This window comes from Magnolia sinica, chromosome 11 (genome assembly GCF_029962835.1).
Source record: "Magnolia sinica isolate HGM2019 chromosome 11, MsV1, whole genome shotgun sequence".
Taxonomy (NCBI): domain Eukaryota; kingdom Viridiplantae; phylum Streptophyta; class Magnoliopsida; order Magnoliales; family Magnoliaceae; genus Magnolia; species Magnolia sinica.
The window spans coordinates 84,974,683-84,992,155 of record NC_080583.1 but is presented as its reverse complement, the minus strand read 5'-3'; the positions used below and the strand labels follow the sequence as shown (position 1 = coordinate 84,992,155).

At 39.1% G+C, this 17,473-nt stretch overlaps 1 protein-coding gene across 2 annotated transcripts; it reads left to right on the top strand.

The window, feature by feature from the left end:
* The first annotated feature begins 2,607 nt into the window (after positions 1 to 2,607).
* LOC131219602 (triacylglycerol lipase 2-like) lies at positions 2,608 to 16,847 on the top strand. 2 transcript variants are annotated; one of them, XM_058214841.1, is made up of 13 exons: positions 2,608 to 2,889; positions 3,092 to 3,164; positions 4,172 to 4,236; positions 6,761 to 6,870; positions 9,890 to 10,003; positions 12,412 to 12,520; positions 12,602 to 12,742; positions 12,829 to 12,939; positions 13,318 to 13,461; positions 13,545 to 13,585; positions 15,671 to 15,750; positions 15,842 to 15,937; positions 16,276 to 16,751. In XM_058214841.1, the coding sequence occupies exons 1-13, from the start codon at positions 2,776 to 2,778 to the stop codon at positions 16,602 to 16,604; spliced, it is 1,527 nt and encodes a 508-aa protein (XP_058070824.1). In that variant the 5' UTR covers positions 2,608 to 2,775; the 3' UTR covers positions 16,605 to 16,751. The 2 variants fall into 2 exon arrangements, with proteins under 2 accessions (XP_058070824.1, XP_058070823.1); XM_058214840.1 differs by lacking the exons at positions 2,608 to 2,889; positions 3,092 to 3,164; positions 4,172 to 4,236; positions 6,761 to 6,870; positions 9,890 to 10,003 and adding an exon at positions 11,789 to 12,032 and having other exon boundaries at positions 12,413 to 12,520; positions 16,276 to 16,847.
* The last annotated feature ends 626 nt before the right edge of the window (positions 16,848 to 17,473 follow it).

Genomic DNA, 17,473 nt, shown 5'->3' with positions numbered 1-17,473 from the left:
AGATGGACGGGGTAGATGTAACACATAGTGGTGGGATCCACACCATTACAAAGAAAGAGAGAGAGATACGGTGAGACAGAGGGACCCCGCCACTATGGGCCCCTCTTGATTAAATCAAATACAACAAAATGGGCCCCACCAACAAGTGGGCCCTAAAATTTAAAATAATGACAAATCACCCACCTTGTCTTCCTTCTCCTTGTTCCCTTGGACTCCTTAGCTCCTTACCTTCACTTTTAATGGAGGTTGATGAAAGATGAATGGTTGAGATTAGAGATGAGAGGGTGTAGATGGAAGATGGAAGGTGGACCACACTTGAGAGGGAGAGAAAGCTTGGACGTGAGGGGGTTGAGTTGCTTGGGAGAGATATGAGAAATGAGCGAGAGACAGCAGCTCGGGAGGGGTGAGGTGAGGTGATGGAGTGATGGGTTGGGTTGAAAAAAATGTAAAGGTGTATGGTTGATGTTGAAAATGGGAAAAAGAGGAGTGGTGAGGTGGAAAGATGGTAGATTTTTGAAAAAGGAGGGGATGGGTTGATGTACTTGATGTAGGGTTGCATTTATGGTTGATTAATGGGACTAATTGTGTAGAGATTCCCTCGAAATCCGCAACGCGCGGTGTTTCTTCGGAATAACGCTGATCGGCATCTTCTTGCCTGGGTATCGATTCGGTGCGCAAGTCACGGCGTTGGAACCGCGGTGACGACGCGATCACCAAGACATAAGTTTTGGATCGAGCCGACGTCGGTGCGCGGGACCTGGCTTAGGATCGTGCGCAAACACCGAATACGGTGCGAAGGTTGCGGAATTCTCAATGAGGATATCAGGGAAGTAATCCCCCTCGTATACAAAGGAGATCCTCTGGTCGTCGGTTTTCAGGGATATCGTGATAGATAGGCTGAGGCCGACCCCCAAGTCGGATTGGCCAGGGCTGACGTCCTGGTCGGATTGGCCGAGATCTTACAAACCAAGTTGAACGGTCAATCATGGTCAGGGCGTATTGTTGAGGTCAGGTCAATACCCGAAGTCGTTCAATGGTCGCAATAACAAAATGCCGAGGCCCAAACCACTACTAACGATCTTCACTCGAGCTGTTCATGGAGCTTGTGCTCGACAATCAGGGCGAGCTCATCTTCTTCTTTTCTTTGTTTTCTCTCTCAATTAGGTTACTTAATTAGTTCGATTTTACCTGTAACATGGACCATCAATTTCATTAACCTAAAATATTTATATTTTTACATGCGTGGACCATTTGATAAATATATAGATCAGGAGAAATTTTATCAATTTTCTGAGTTAAGTCAGGTCAGATTGGCTAAGGCCCAGGCCCATCCTGTTTGGCCCAAAGCCGCCCATTGCCACACCAATTCCAACAGCATAAAATCAGGCTGGCCAGGCTGTGGTGTGTTGGGCATTAACAAACCTAAGGCCAGCCTGTTATCTGGCCCTGAACTCGTCCAAGCCTCAGCCCAAATCTGGTGACACTTTGTGGGCCCGGACCAGTCCGGCCCTTATTCCCGAGTTGACCTTTCAAAGACACAATTTTAATGGAAGGAGATCTCCACTACACATGCTTTACATCAACGGTTGTATCTTTGTTTTGCCTTAGCCATGCTTAATCTCAACCGTCAAGAGCCGGGATAGACACAAACCGTGTATTTTGGCGTGAACCGCAAGCATAGGGCAATTACGCTGCGCTAAGGAAATTTTAAAATATTAAATAAAATTTAAAATTTTTTTTTTTTTTTTTTAAAAAAAAGGTCAAAAAAAGAGAAATGCAAATTGTAGTCGCTCGAGTGCACGATGAATCGCACGTGTGAAAAATCAGATCCGGTCGTCAGTAGACGCCATATCTGAGAATCAGGCCTACCATGTCATCAGGTGCGCCACACAGGTACAAAACAAATAAACGGTTAAGAGAAATTGACCAACGGTTCAAATTATTTGTACTTGATTGGCCCACCTGGTGATCACGATTGCCTGTTTTAAGATACATGGACCCCACCCAACGAGGACTTCTGACTATCCGCACGTGTGAATCGGGTACACGCATGAAGTGAGTGTACGTTAAAGATTTCACTCACGGGACGCCGATTGCCTGTTTACTCGACTCTGTGGGGCCCAACGAGATTTATTTTCTATATCTACGCCGTCCACCCGTTTTTCCAGTTCATTTTAGATCATGATCCAAAAAATGAGGCAGATCCAAGTCTTAAGTGAACCACACCACAGGAACAGTGGAGATTCAATATATACCGTTGAAAACTTCGTGGGGGCCACAGAAGCTTTGGATCTGGCTGATATTTGCGTTTTCCCATCATCCATGTATTTGTGATCTTATGAACATGTGATGGCAAATAAACATCATGCCGGGCCCTAGGAAATTTTCAACGGTGGTCATCATTACTCCCACTTTTTCCCGTGGTGTGGTCCACTTGAGATTTGGATCTAAATAAATTTTTTCATTACAAATTAAAATGATCTGGTAAAACGGATGGACGGCGTGGATTAAACACATACATCACGGTGGGCCCCACAGAGTCGGGTCACCAGGCAATCCGCGTTCCCACGCAGCAGCATTTCTTACGGAGAAAGAAAGGCTTCCCTTCCCGAAAGAAACTCCACTGCCCTTTCTTCCTTCTCCTGTTTTTTTTTTTTTAATCTCTCTCTTTTTAATTTTTAAATATATATTATTATTATTTTTGCTTTTATTGATGAGATTTTAGGTAAAAATAAATAAATAAAAAATCAAGAACGGGTTATTCTTGAGTGAAAAATGCAGCGGCTAAGAAGGTCTGAGAGTATTTTCAGTGCAGTAGCAGCCCCCAGCTTGAGAAGGAAAGCTTTGAATTCATGGTCTGCTATCCAAGACACTTATCTTTCAACCAAGGTACCTTCTTTTCATTTCTATCCTCTTTCTTTAGTAATTCAATTGATGGGTTTTGATTGTTTGCACCTTTCCTTGCCTTTGATTCATATGGGTCTTTTTTTCTCGCCTTTTTACGCTGACTGAATTGATGAATTTTTATTCTTCTTTTTTTGGGATTTTTATAGAGAGTGAGTTGATGGGGTTTTTCTTTGTGATTTTGAAGGATGTTTTTGAGAGACATAGGGTGGTCTTCACAATCTCTACTTCTATAGCGTCGGTTGCAACCGCATGGGCAGGTGAGTTGAATTACTATTGTAACTCTCGATGTCGATTTGAGTTCCTATTTTGTTATGTTTTGTATGGATTTCTAATAGTTTGTAACATTTGACTGGAATTAAACTACCTACAATCTGGTTATTGATCTGGTTATTGCTTATTAGCAGTGAACAGAAATCGAATTCGATACTGAATGTTCCACAAATTTAAGAAAAGAAGTAATGGTGAAGAAGAAACTATGGCTCCCATTACTCAAACAAGGAGCATTTGATTCAATACAAGACTATAATTTGAAAGAAGAAATAACATTGCATAATTTCAACAGCACAATCGCAGCCAAGCACTTGGAGAATTCACAATAGCTTGGGTTTTTTTTTTTCCTCATCTCTTTTGGGGTGGGGGGAATACTGTTCTCACAATTCAATTGAATGTTAGTTTGAAGTAATTGATCACCTTCTTTGCACGTTAATCAGTTGGAGGATGTACACAGCCAGATATGTTCGCTGGATCAGGAATCTGTTTACTTTGTGAAAAGAGTGGTGCTTAGAGTTTTACTTAAAATGGGTTTCAAACATTGATGATTTGAAAACTTCACTTGAGAGACATTGATGCTTTGATTTAGGCATTGAATTTCTGCAAGATAAGAGAAGCTTATAAGTAGTTCTCTTTGGATTGTTTGTCTCACCTACAAGTCCTACTGCGATAGTTGCACCTTTAAGGTAACTCTTACGCTTCAATGCTATCAACAGAAAAAGGAGGAAGAAAATAAACAGAGAAATCAAGCTTCAAAACAAAAGGAGAGAATCATCTAGGACATGTCCTTTTATCTCTCTGCATGCCATGTCTTAAACACACACATGTTCTCACACGCACATAAACAAATATGAATGGTTAAGATGGGTGCATTAAATCACTTCCTAACAATTACATACTTTTTGATAGGTAATATGGGTTTGAACCCGAAGCTTCGATGTTGAAACATGCCTTGTCTACCATTGTGCTTCCTAACTATGTCTTGCTGGGACAGGTTATTCTTTGCGCTACGTTCATCAAACAAAAGTTGAAGAGAGGCTTGAATCCATTGAGAATGCAGTGAGTGTTTATTGTATTGATATTCTTTCCATACCAATTTTTTTGCACTTGTGTTTGTGACTTCCTCATCTCATCCATATTCGCTCTCAGCACTACGTACCAGTCTTTAAATTTTAAAACTGTGTACCACTTTCCTTGGTTTTGTTATGTTCTGCACTACAATTACAGTGATTGAATTGAATCAATGTTATAGCATTGACTGAAGAATGACCCGAATAAAGTTAAAGAAAATAACTCTCTCCTGTTAATCCTATATGCTAACAGATGATTACACAATAACACCCTCCTTCTCATGAAACACCTTTGGAATTTCAGGATAACCTGTAGGATATAAGAATTTCATCAAGCATCTTCAATTTGGTCATGTGCAATGGAGACCAAGAACTGCACTGGTTAGGAGTAAGTTGGTGCAAGTTTAAGTCTCCAAAATGGCAAGCGGAAGGCCAAAAGGACGTCGATGGAGGTAGTAAGAAAATACTTGATGACCTATGGACTGACTAACTGAAGATCTGGCCCTTCATAGATTGGAATGGCAGAAAAGGATTCATGTAGCCGACCCTAGTTAGTTGGGATAAAGGTTAGATGATGATGATCAAGCATCTTCAGTTTGAAATGGAAGGCTTACAGGCAAAATGGTTCTCCATTAATACTTTTTCTTGATGGTTTGGTTCGAAATTGTATGACCATGCCAACTGGTGGTTTTGCATTGGAAGATCTCAACAGCAAAAAACAGAATACTCCGCTCTTGTGGCTCTTGGTCTAGTTGCCCTCATCGCTGAGATTATTATTGGAGTCATGGCTCTTCAGTTTTGGTTATCAGCATTGTAATCACCAGTATTATTATTTATTTATTGGTAATCTCATTTTATTCGTTTGCCACTGTTACCGTTACCTTGAGTCTTGACTATCACCTCTACATGGATAAGAAAACTTTCAGTTTTCAACAATATTAATTTTGCGGTTGTAAATTGCAAATATATTATATAGAAAAGTGCAATTTAAACATGTGAAAGGATTCTTTCTGGTACTGTTAGTAGCTACGGAAGTAGGCATGTTCGTTTATTGTGGATTAACATTCAGCTCGACAACAGTGTCATCCAATGCCATAAAATCGCTGCCAAATTATCGCAGGTCATATAGAAAAAGGAATCTATTGTATCTTTGATCCATTCTGGATATTGTACATATCACATGTCTACAGGTTATGCTTCTCTCGTTAAGCTGTTTTCTCCCTTTTTATACACCTTCGATATACTTGACTTTGATACTCAAATACTCAAGAACATGATAGGTGTCCTCTTTCACCCATACTCGAATTGTAGGAGGAAGGATTTCAAAATTTTCTAAATGTAGGAGGTAGCATTCCAAATTTTTTTAAGTGTGAGGTTTCTTATGTATTGTAAAATTGTAAAAAGCCAGGGAGAATTGATGTAGGGCCATGACCCATGGGAGGGCCTAACATGTGTTGATTTTGGACTCTTTATTTATAAACTTGGAGCCTACATATCAAATTTGCAATTTACTATTTGTGAAAAACATGGGAGCTGATTTAAAAATGTGATTAGAAATATGGGGAGATGTGTTGAAGATATAGGGGCTATTTTAAAGATGTGATTAAAAAATTGGATGATTATTTTCTAGATTTACTTTTGCTATTATTAAGATTTAATCATCTTAGTTGTTGGGAGATTCTCATTGAAGATCAATTAGGATCTATAAGGGGGGTTTCTAACTGTGAGTTTTCTTAGCTATTATAACAAGTTCGATATTGATAGTATTATTTCTCCCTCTTTACTCCATTATTCATGTGTGCATACTCCTGTCCATTTCTTGCGATTTGTGTGGTGAGATCTCGTTGACTTGATAATCGGGTTGCACCACTCAACTTTTCTGCCGTGCTTTAAACTCTTTCTTTTTCTTCTTCTTTCTTTTTTTTTTTTTTAAGTGATTATGAGACATTCTATTATGGAACAGTCAAGGCATTGGTATCTCCATGTTTTTTCTTTTTTCTTCTTTTCTTCTTCCCCCTTTTTTTTTTCTTTTAAAGAGCAATCAACAATTTAGTAGTGAAACGAAACTCATGTGCTTACTTTAATATAGGGTCCGCCCATGTCCCATGTCTTGTTTGTGTGGTTTTATTGCCCGTAAAACCTTGTAGAATAGCTTTCAAGTTTTTCTTCATGTTTCTCATATGATTTGCTAAGGCCACCTCTATGCCTACTTCAATGGTAAGACTCTGTATTTTATTTGGTCTTAGCCATTATCATTTGAAATTAAACAGTTGACTAATCGCATCTTCTCTGATAATGATTATCCTCACTTAATGGTTTATCACTGAAGACATTATTTAATGTAAACCTCTTTTGCTGTCATTGTATCTATTATGACAATATTTATTGGATTTTTTGTTGTGAAATCATAACCTTAAGTCTCTTTACCCTTGTGTATTGTCGTATGCTGTTCTAACCATATCTTTTATAGTTTTTCATGACCTGAATTAACCATGTTCTTGTTTTGCTAGCAGATGAAAAGCAATTATCATGTTGAGCGTGAAGAGATGAAAAAGATCGTCAATTCTGGAAGTGTCAGCATTGCGGCATGTGTTGCCACTGCAGGAACCACTTTAATTATCGGGTCTGTTCTTAAATGTATTCTTCTTTTTAAGGACACATTGTTAGCCTGTTGGTTAATGACTTTGTAGCTCAAGAGATTAGAAAACAGAATTCCCTTTTAAATTTATGTAAGGACACATTGAGATTTAGCCTGTTGGTTAATAAAATTGGCAAGCTTTTTAATTTAAGGACTAAGGACACATCAAGATTTAGCCTGTTGGTTAATAAAATTGGCAACATTTTGCCATATTGATATTTATTTGTTTACATGTCTCACAAATAGTCCATAGGCTTTTCCAAAAAATGGTTTATTGATTTCTCTTTTTAAGTGAGTTTACTTCGTAGATATGGTTTATCGATTAGTCCACCACATGTCTCGGTGCTAGACATGGCAATGGCAGAGGCCTGCTAGTTCGATATGCCTGCCAAGTATATTATGTATTAATATCCATATTCTATCTTGAAATAGAGGCTCAAGTAGAGCTCCCCCCAGTTCATGTAGTAGTCCCACCATGAATGGCATGGCGAAAATCCTGCTGGTTAGAGATCTTCATCATCCATACATGTGTTGACACCTGGACCAGTGTCTAACCAACCTTTGCACGGGATGGCGAGGATCTCTGTTTAGTGAGATGTTTTCCATGAGGCCCATCTACTGTGGAACCTTCTAGATGAACTGTCTGGATCACCACATGGTGGAGTAGAAGGGACAAACTTCCCTTGTGTTTCTTTCTGAAATATAGTTAACGTTACAACCATAACGGCTGTTACACGTACGTGTGCATGTTTGTCTTAGAGACAAATTTTAGACTAGTATCTAGGCCTATTTTGAGGATCAAAACACAAATTTTAAGTGGGATTCAATGAGTGAAAGTGAAGTGGACCATTGTGGTAAATATCGGAGGTAAACCATCGTTGCTTTTTTTTTTTTCCATCTTTCTTTTTTTTGTTGTTGCTGTATTTATGTAATGGACCTTAATCCACCAAATCCTGCTTGACGTGTTTTTAAGTAGGGCCTGTTTGGTCAACTTTCAGCAGGTCAAGCTGATACTGCCCAACAAACTGCATTCTCACCAAATAATGGCCCATTAAACCATCAAATGCACATCCAAAAACTTTTTTAAAAAAAAGTATAGTTTTACCAATAATTTTTAACATCCCCCCACTCCCACCAAAAAAAAAAAAAAATCACCAATGCTCAGGCCGGTAAGCTGGCTGATACCATTTCATAATACGTTGGTCCAGAATAGATAGTTCCAAATTTACACTATCCATGTTTGGAGGAAGTGTGATCTTGGGGTCATGTATATTGCATGCTTGAAGTAGCCCAGGAGATTATTCTCTTTTCAAAATTTTGAGAAATCCAACATTCAACATGTGCAAGTGATTCAGTCGGTCCATTTTGTGGCGGTTACATTTGTCCTTGAAACTATTGAAGATCCTAAAGTTGTATTTGACCAAAGCATATTGGAACTGAGTTACCACTACATTGATGAGAAAATGAGGGTCATGAGTCATCTACCCACAAGTGAATGATTAATTCCACTTTGTTTCTGGGTGGCTTTTGTGTTGCTTTCTAAAGGGGTGGAGCTTCGTCATGTGTAAATCGCCTTCATCAAAGAAAACATGTAAAATTTGGGCCAAGTGGGAGATATTGGACTCTGGCATTGCCGCCAGCATTTTACATCGATAGACTCTTTTGGTCAAATTTTATTTACTGTAATTACGATAGTTGTGGTTATTTTGTATCCATTTCTTATGTATGTGTTGCCTCTTTCATTTCTTATGTAAGATCAAGTTCTCGTCTGTTGTGATTGATCAAGACTCTTTTGGTCAAATTTCGATAGTTGTGGTTATTTTGTATCCATTTCTTATGTATGTGTTGCCTCGTTCATTTCTTATGTAAGATCAAGACTGCTAACAGCAATGCATCACTGAGAAATTGTGACTTATTTTCTCTGATAAGCCATTCTTCTTCACTGTGAAGCCTTATCTGCAACTGGGATTGGAGTTTACTCTCATACACGTCTTTTTGTGATCAAGTTCAAAGAAAATTAGTAGGAAAGAAAGCTACAAGAATAATGTTTTTCTTGCATTTCGGACCCTCCACTTATCTGGAAATAACCCTGCTTTTACATTCTCCAAAAAATTGTGACAAATTCAATTCATGCACTGCACTGACTAGCGGTCACATTCAAAAGAGGAGTCTGCTGTGGCAGTTTGTCATCATCGTCACCATTGTCTTTTATTGCTATTTGGAGTCAGCTTATTAATCCTTTTCTCGCCAAAAGTCCTAAGGCCTTATATTCTGTAAGTGAAAATTTCTTAAATATGACCTGTCCAAGTTCTCATCTGTTGTGATTGATCAACTCTATAGCTAAATCTAGGGTTACATGTTCAGCAGCCCAAAACATACAAAAGTCTTTAGGATCTAAAAAGGTGGTCCGTGCAACTAATGATACATGCACATACGACTTGTAACAATATTCCTATCTTCGTGTTCTTTGTATGTGCTTGTTTATCAGCTATATCGTTGATCACCTTCTGAGGGCAAAGATTGGCTGCTTAAGTCCCTCATCTGTGTCAGATATTAAGCAACCCATCTTCATACATGTGGAACTCATGCATGGGATCCAGACCACTCATCTATCATGCCATCATGCCATGTAAAACCCAATTCAGATGATCTTAGCTGCAGATTGGAGGCCTTCTGCATGTTGAATGCTGACTGTTGGTTAGATTTCTTCCTAACTAACCATCCATTTGGTGGCTAGCATTATCGGACTGTGTTTTTATTGGGGTGTGGCCCTTCTATAGTAGGGGTCAGTAGATAAATGGCCCAAGATCTCATACACACGAGCCACGCATACAGAGATGAGGACATGATAACCAACTTGGACACAAGTGATAGCATCAGATCCTTTTACATGTTCTAATGTAGATGGCCCCATAATTTCCTCCTTGTTTCTTTCTTTACTCAATGAATGCCTATGAACAGATGAGAGTGATCTTTTGCTTACATGAGATTTTACCAATTGCAGGTATGGACTGGGTTGGCGAGGTGGAAAATGGTATGCAAACAGGAAATTCCGAAAAGAGCAGATGAAATTGCTGGGGCAAATAAAGCCTCCGAGGTGGCAATTCTTACGAGGGCGACTAATGAGATCCAAAATCTCTGAAACCACCCACAGAGGTTCCGAAATCACGCGGAGGGACACAACTGCCACGCTTGGTTCCCAGCAAGCAGGCCAATCTTGTTGACAACCAAAGCAGCATTACAATGTTCAGATACTTGTATTGCTTGCGGCCAAAAAGAAATTTGTAAATGATAACAATTTTACATGCCATAACCCATTTTGAGATCGACCAACCTTTTACATGTCGCAAATCACATATCGATAATTCAGTGAACATGGTAGAAATGTTATGAACAGTTTGGAAATTAACAATTTTGGTAGTAAATGGTATATTTGTAATCTGTTGGATTAGTGTATCTTGGGAATAAACAACATAAACAATCAGATGGGGTTGCATAGTGGCAATCCGATGGAGAGGTATTTTGGGAATTGTTTCATTTCAAAGTTGCAGTTGAAAATTCTTTTTATGGATATCTATGCTACTGTTAAGAGGCAAAATGATGCTTTCATATCTTTGAGAGATGCTCCAGTGTACTCAGAGTACTATTAAGTTATAGTGCTGCTAGTTGCATCTAGCCACTTGGACAGTCCAATAGATTGATCTGAACCGTCTATCAAGTCCAAAACACGTTTTATGGATGTTATGCAAAAGTCACACTGATCAGATGAACCAATCCATCCTTTTTTGCCGAGCATGTTTGTGATGGTTAGGATTGCCTAACAAAAATGACTCTATAGAATCATATGCAATCTATGATGGTCCCCAACAAATAGATTGGTTAAATTGTTGATTGGACCTATTTTCATATAAATGATCTTGACTATCCATATTAAAGGCTAATGATCAGATTGTTACTATAGGCATGGTAGCCTATGAAATCTGTGTTGGCCCCAATGAACAGTCTAGATCGATCGATTGGATTGTGCAAGTGTCCCAATGCAACTAGGAACACTTTCTCCATATATTTTAGTCTTAATATCGCAAAAATTTCCCATTACACACTGAAACTACCACTGAAAATTCAGATAAGACATAAGATACAATTTGTGTGGCTCAGCCTATCCTCACCGTCCAAAGTATGGACACCTGACTTGTACAGGATGGGCCTCAAAAGATCGACAAGGTCCACTCATCAGATGGTCCAGAATATAAAACAAAATACATTGCCACACCAGTTATTTAAATCAGCTACTCATTTCACATGAAATGACCCACCTGACAAGCATACTCGCCCGGTCATCTACATGGCGGTTCCCACCCGCTGTATGGCTCAGATGTCGACATGTGTACCACATTGGCAATGGGATTCGGCAATCAGCCTATGATCCCATCTCCATAGAATGTTATGCTAAACATTGGAATAATCTTAATAACCTTGATTTATTCTCTCTGTTTGAATCTTTATATCTGTTTCAATCATGTTCTCAAAATTGAAGTCATTGTCCTTTTTTTAATTCAAATCTATATAAAGCAGAAGCAATGATTCTTAGTTTTATATTACTATGTCTTGGAACTACTCTCTCAACATATTATGGTAGAGACAAAAGTGAGAAGACTATGTTTTCAGTGTTTTTACAACATCCAAAACCTCTTTGAACAGTCCCAAATCCATTTTAAAACCATGATTGGTTTGGACGTCGAAATCTATGCTCGATCTTCTTTGGTTGGTGATGAGAATGAGGCAACGGATTCCGTACGTCATTGGTGCAAACACTTATGGACAGAAATGTGTTGGCTTCACATAGAGAGCTTCAGCTAGCTATTGCACATTCTCAGTTTTGAAGGTTTCTACCCTTCTCCTTTAAAATGGAGGGGAATTGAATGAGAGATTAAGTGAAACAAACACATCTTGACATGGCTAGCAATTTGACATGGGTTTTTGGTGTGGTTGTATTTTTTGGATTGGCAATCAGATGTGGTTTTGCGGTGAGGAATGGGCTGTTATCGAACGATGATCTGAAAGATGTGGGTTCATTGGCCCCAGGTCCTGATGGCACTTGCTCATCCATGGTGGAGATACATGGCTATGACTGTCAAGAACATACTGTAATGTGCTTGCCTCTCCTATATTTTTCCTGAGAGTAGGAGGCTGTGCATGACCATGGCCTTTCATTTGGTGGACCCCACTTTACTGTTTTGGAAATCAGGCTGGTCCAGTCATCAGATGTGCAAGGCCTGCGGTTCCAATGTGGACTGTTGATCAATCCTTTTTAACTGTCCTTCTTTCCTCATATACATTTAGCCCACTGATGACCAGACTGGCCTGGTTTTCAAGCCAGGAAAATACATGGTGGAGCCAACCGCAATGAACGGATGGCTGGGTCTCACAAGCATGTTACACCTTGCTCTCTCAAGTGGACCCCACATTTACCATTCCTCTTTGCTCAAATGTGGAGCATACCACCTCTATTGGTTGGCCTTTACAGGTTACAACGAAAGACGGTTACATCCTCAGCATGCAAAGAATCCCAAAGGGCCGTGCTGAGACAACAGGAAGTCGGCAGCCGGTCCTGTTACAACATGGGGTCATAATGGTAAGTATGAATTCTGCAAATGCATCCATTGATGGACGTATGGATCAATAGATGCACTGAGAAAGTATGTTGGGGTGGCAGGATGGGATAACATGGCTGCTCAATTCCCCGGACCAATCCTTAGCATTCATCTTGGCAGATAATGGATTCGATGTGTGGATCGCCAATAGTCGCGGGACCAAATGGAGCAGCGGTCATACGTCGCTTGACCCAAATGATCCGGTTTGTTTACTCTTCACATGTCATGATCCTTCATTGCATGATGTTGTGTTCTTCCTGAGATTAATTTGTTTTGGGTTTCTTCATAGGCCTATTGGGATTGGACATGGGACGAAATGGTCGCATACGATCTTCCCGCTTTCGTCACATATGTTAATGACCAGACGGGCCAGAAACTGAACTATGTTGGACACTCCCTGGTGAATTCATGTGCTCCTTGGGTCATTCTGAATATACCATATGAGCAAAATCTAAAATGTTTGGCAGAGCAAAATGGCATTTTTTTTTCTTTGTTTAGGTCGGACCCATACAATTTGTTACATTCTTTTGTGATCAAGACCATTCACCTGTTGTCTGTGGGTGGGCCCCATCTCAAGTGGGTCATATCCCAAAATTCGTCCAGTGTAGGAGATTTTTGTGACATGGTTAATGCATGATGGGGCCACCAGATGAACAATATAGAACATGGAATTGGGCCCCACCTGTACGGTTGTTACATCCAGAAACAAAATGCCGTTTAGTTCAAACAATCATTGTAGTAGCGGTACATAGTTTATAACATGGGTATCATTTCTCAGGGAACTTTGCTTGCTTTGGCATCCTTCTCCCAGAAGAAGTTGTTGAACATGATCCAATCAACAGCCTTGCTGAGCCCAATTGCTTATGTGGGTCAGATGACATCGCCCATCACACAGGCTGCCGCTAAGAGCTTTGTCGCGGAGGTAAATGCATACCAAAAAAAAATACATTCTTTTAAGCAGTCTCTCAATTGAATGCAGTTTCTTACAATAATATTTTCTAACAGACATTATACAAGATGGGTATGGTTGAATTTGATCCAAAAGGGTGAGTTGTCGCCTCTTTCATTAGAAATTGAAAATCCAACTCGAATGGGTGTCCATTCGAGTTGAGTGGACTCCAAGACTCAAACTCGCTATATAAGTATTTGGATTTATAGTTTTATTCCTTTATTTACAGCATGTCCTTAACCCTCTTTTTTTATTCTTTCAAAATACATCTCCTTTAAAATTTTAACCTTTGTGGGGGGGGGGGAGTTTTTTTTTTTTACCCTATATACTCCCAAGCGGGAGCTCCTAAATAACCACCCTTCTTAGATCTTTACTTTTCTACATAGCGGGGGACGAAAGTGCCTTGCATCGAGCTTTGTGTCTATAAATACCCCTAAAACCTTCTTTTATCACTACTTTCCAGCTAACTCTTCTTTTACTACTATACTCTGGTGATCTTTCGTGCTTTCAGACTATTCTCCGACAATCTTTCGTGCTTTCCAATTACTCGGTAGAAACTCTCACCTCAGAAAGATGGGTTTTAAGCTTGTTCAGGAAAAAAAAAATGAGAAAAAAAATATTACAAATATTCTAATTTTAAAAGATGGGTTGTTCTTCTTACTTTAAAAGCTTCTACTTAAATTAGTGTTTTGTCGAGGAATAGATAGAAAGAAAGAAGAGAAAGAGCAAATCTCCACTTTCTAACTAGCATTTACCATTTGCAAATTGGACTTTGGGATTGGTTTTGAAAAGTCAAACAATGTCCAAATAAGATTATTTCAGTTTCATGTGAAAGCTTGTCAAATTATCTTTCCAACAAACCCAAGATCGCCCCTACCTAACCTATAACGAGGGAGTTATATCACCATTTTCGTAGAAACATGCGATGCTGAAAATGAGACCGAACAGTTTGCGAATGCCATCATGGACTTTGGGCCCACTTTTGAAAAATCAAATCATGTCTAAATGAGATGATTCCAGACACATTTGAAAGGTCATCGAATTCTTTTTCCAATGAGCCTAAGATTGTCCTAATCTGACCTGTAATGAGGGAATTATGATCGTTTTCATGGAATCGTACGATGCCAGAAATGAACACAAATGCAAGCACCCGCGTTCAATACACACTCGCTTTCATGTTCATTTCCAGCATCACGTGATCCCACAAAATAGTCAAAACTCTCATTACAAGTCGGATTAGGGTGATATTGGGCTCATTTAAAAGATAGTTCGACAACCTTTTAAATAGAACTGAAATCATTTCTTTTGAACACCATTTGACTTCTTAAAAATGGGCCCAAAGTTCATGATAGCATTCGCAAACCATTCAGTCTCGTTTCCAACATCATGCAATTCTATAAAAATGGTCATAACTCCCTTGTTACAAAATGAATCAAGGCAATCTTGAGCTCGTTGGAAAGATAATTCGACGAACTTTTAAATGGGACCGGAATCGTCTTATTTGGACATCATTTCTTAAAACTGAGCCCAAAGTCCAGCCTTCGAACAGTGCATGCTAGTCAAAAAGTGAAGTTTTTACTATATCTTTTCTTTGCTTCTATTCATTTCTTAGCAAAAGATCCATCGAAGAAGAATCTTTTGAAAAATAAAAAAAAAAAGAGCTCGTCTTCCAAAATTAAAATAGTTGTAATATTTTTTTCATCTCATTTTCTCTTATTTTCTTTCTAAACAAGTTCAAAACAAATTTTTCTGGAGTAGGAGTTTATGTTGGAGAGAGTAGTCAGAAAGCATGAAATATTGCCAGAGAATAGTCGAAAAGCATGAAAGATCACCGGAGTGTAATGGTAAAAAATTATTAGTTGGAGAGTAGTGATAAAAGAAGGTCCATGAACCTTCATAGATACAAAGCTCAATGCAGGGCATTTTCATCCAGACAAACTTCAAACAGGTGTCAGATGTGTAGAAAAGTAAAGACTTAAAAAAAGGCAACTATTTAGGGGCTCCCACAATACCTAGGGATATATAGGGAAAAAGCCCCCTTTTTTATTGGAATCTAACAAGATAGAGTCAAATCTTGGTGAGTTGAATCGACCCAGTCCTGGCAGGGGGATTCAAACTAGAAATTCATGAGCAAGTCGGTCAGTTCTGGTACTAAAAACTGTAGTATTCCCTGCATGTACAGGAAGGTCATAGGTAAAATTCTCAAAGATCTTTGCAAGAAAAATGGCATCAATTGCTACGACTTAATGGCATCTTTTACAGGTAATATGCACATATCCCTTCTTCCATTTAGTACCTAACTCAATTTCTTCCTCCTGTTATATTGACTCGGTGCTCAACTCACTGATTCAAGGCCCGAACTGCTGCCTCAACTCTTCCACCATTCAACTTTTCCTCGAACATGAGCCTCAGCCGACAGCGACAAAGAACATGATCCACATGTCTCAGAGTAAGTCCAAAAACTTCAATCCATTTTGCATGCATGAGTTGGGTGGCTGCTGGATGGAGCCTAATAGTAAATGGTCCACATTTAGCTGGAGAATTTTCATTGATCTTATGTCCAATTCACATGATTTTTGGATCATGGCCGATATTTTATAGTACCCATCAGATGAACAGTTCAGGTCATTGACCCATGCAGCTGTGTGTGCCCTGTGAAACAATTAATGTTGGACAAGCCCGATTGGCAACTAAACATATGCTTATTAGTGTGAAAAAAATGCCAACCCTATGAAAGATACAGCCTCTGGCACTGATGATTCAACTATGGTTTACCTCCCTCTATAGTGATTCGAGACGGCACAATAGCAATGTACGATTACGGTGATGATGATGATAACACAAAACACTATGGACAGCCAAAGCCTCCCATCTACGACATGACCAACATCCCGGACAACACCCCTCTCTTCCTCAGCTATGGAGGGAAGGATGCACTCTCTGACGTCAAAGACGTCGAGATCTTATTGGAAATCCTCAAATCTCATAACAGCGACAAGCTCACAGTTCAGTATCGGGATGACTATGCTCATGCAGATTTCGTTATGGGTGTAAATGCTAATCAAGTAGTTTACGAGCCCATGATTAGCTTCTTCAAGCTCCAATTGTCAAAGTAATTATCAACTTCCATCTGTAATTGTTATACGAGCCACCATTTCACCGCCGATTGGATATACACACCCGGTTTCAAGTTTTGGTAATACAACATTACAAACAAGAATTATCGTATGCAGGAAACTAGATAAGGTGTATTTAAGGGATGGTCCCTGTATTATTAGCATGGTTGTATTCATTACTTGCCAACAGTTACTATCAAAGTTGCAATCCAATTCTTAAATGTATTGTTTTCTTATTAAAGCTACTTCTCTAATAACTAGTTCTAAAAAAAAAAAAAATAGGGAAGTGTTGCATTGATTTGCTTGTATGGAAAAGCTGCATCAAAAGAGCAGGATGAGTAACCTCATTGACTTAGCCACGGCCCAAAAAGCTGCACCCTTATGATCATGTGTTGAACCCGTAAATTGAACATGAATGCTTATCTATGAAATCATCACCATTGGCATCGGCATCATCTTATCCTTCTCCCAGCTAAATGGGGTTTAGCTGAATTAGTATCTACAGCCCTGTATCTGTAGAAAATTAATCACCATAGTAGGAAATGGTGTTCCTGAAAACATAGTTCAAAAACTCAACTTGATTCGATGTCTGGTCGGTCAGGTTAACTCAAAGACTCAACTTGCTATTTAATTATATTTAGTGTGGCAATAAATATTTAAATAGTTATCTAAGGTTAGGCATAAGAATCATTGAAACTTCATTATTCTCTCTTGGTTAGATTCAATGGTCCTCAAAAGGGTAGTTAAAGGTTTGAATCATGCTCTGAAATTCAAATTTTTACTTTTCTAGAGTTATTTGAGTTGATATGAGTCATGTCGAGTTGGCCGATCACCTCAACAAGTCTTATCGAATCGAGGTCGAGTCAACT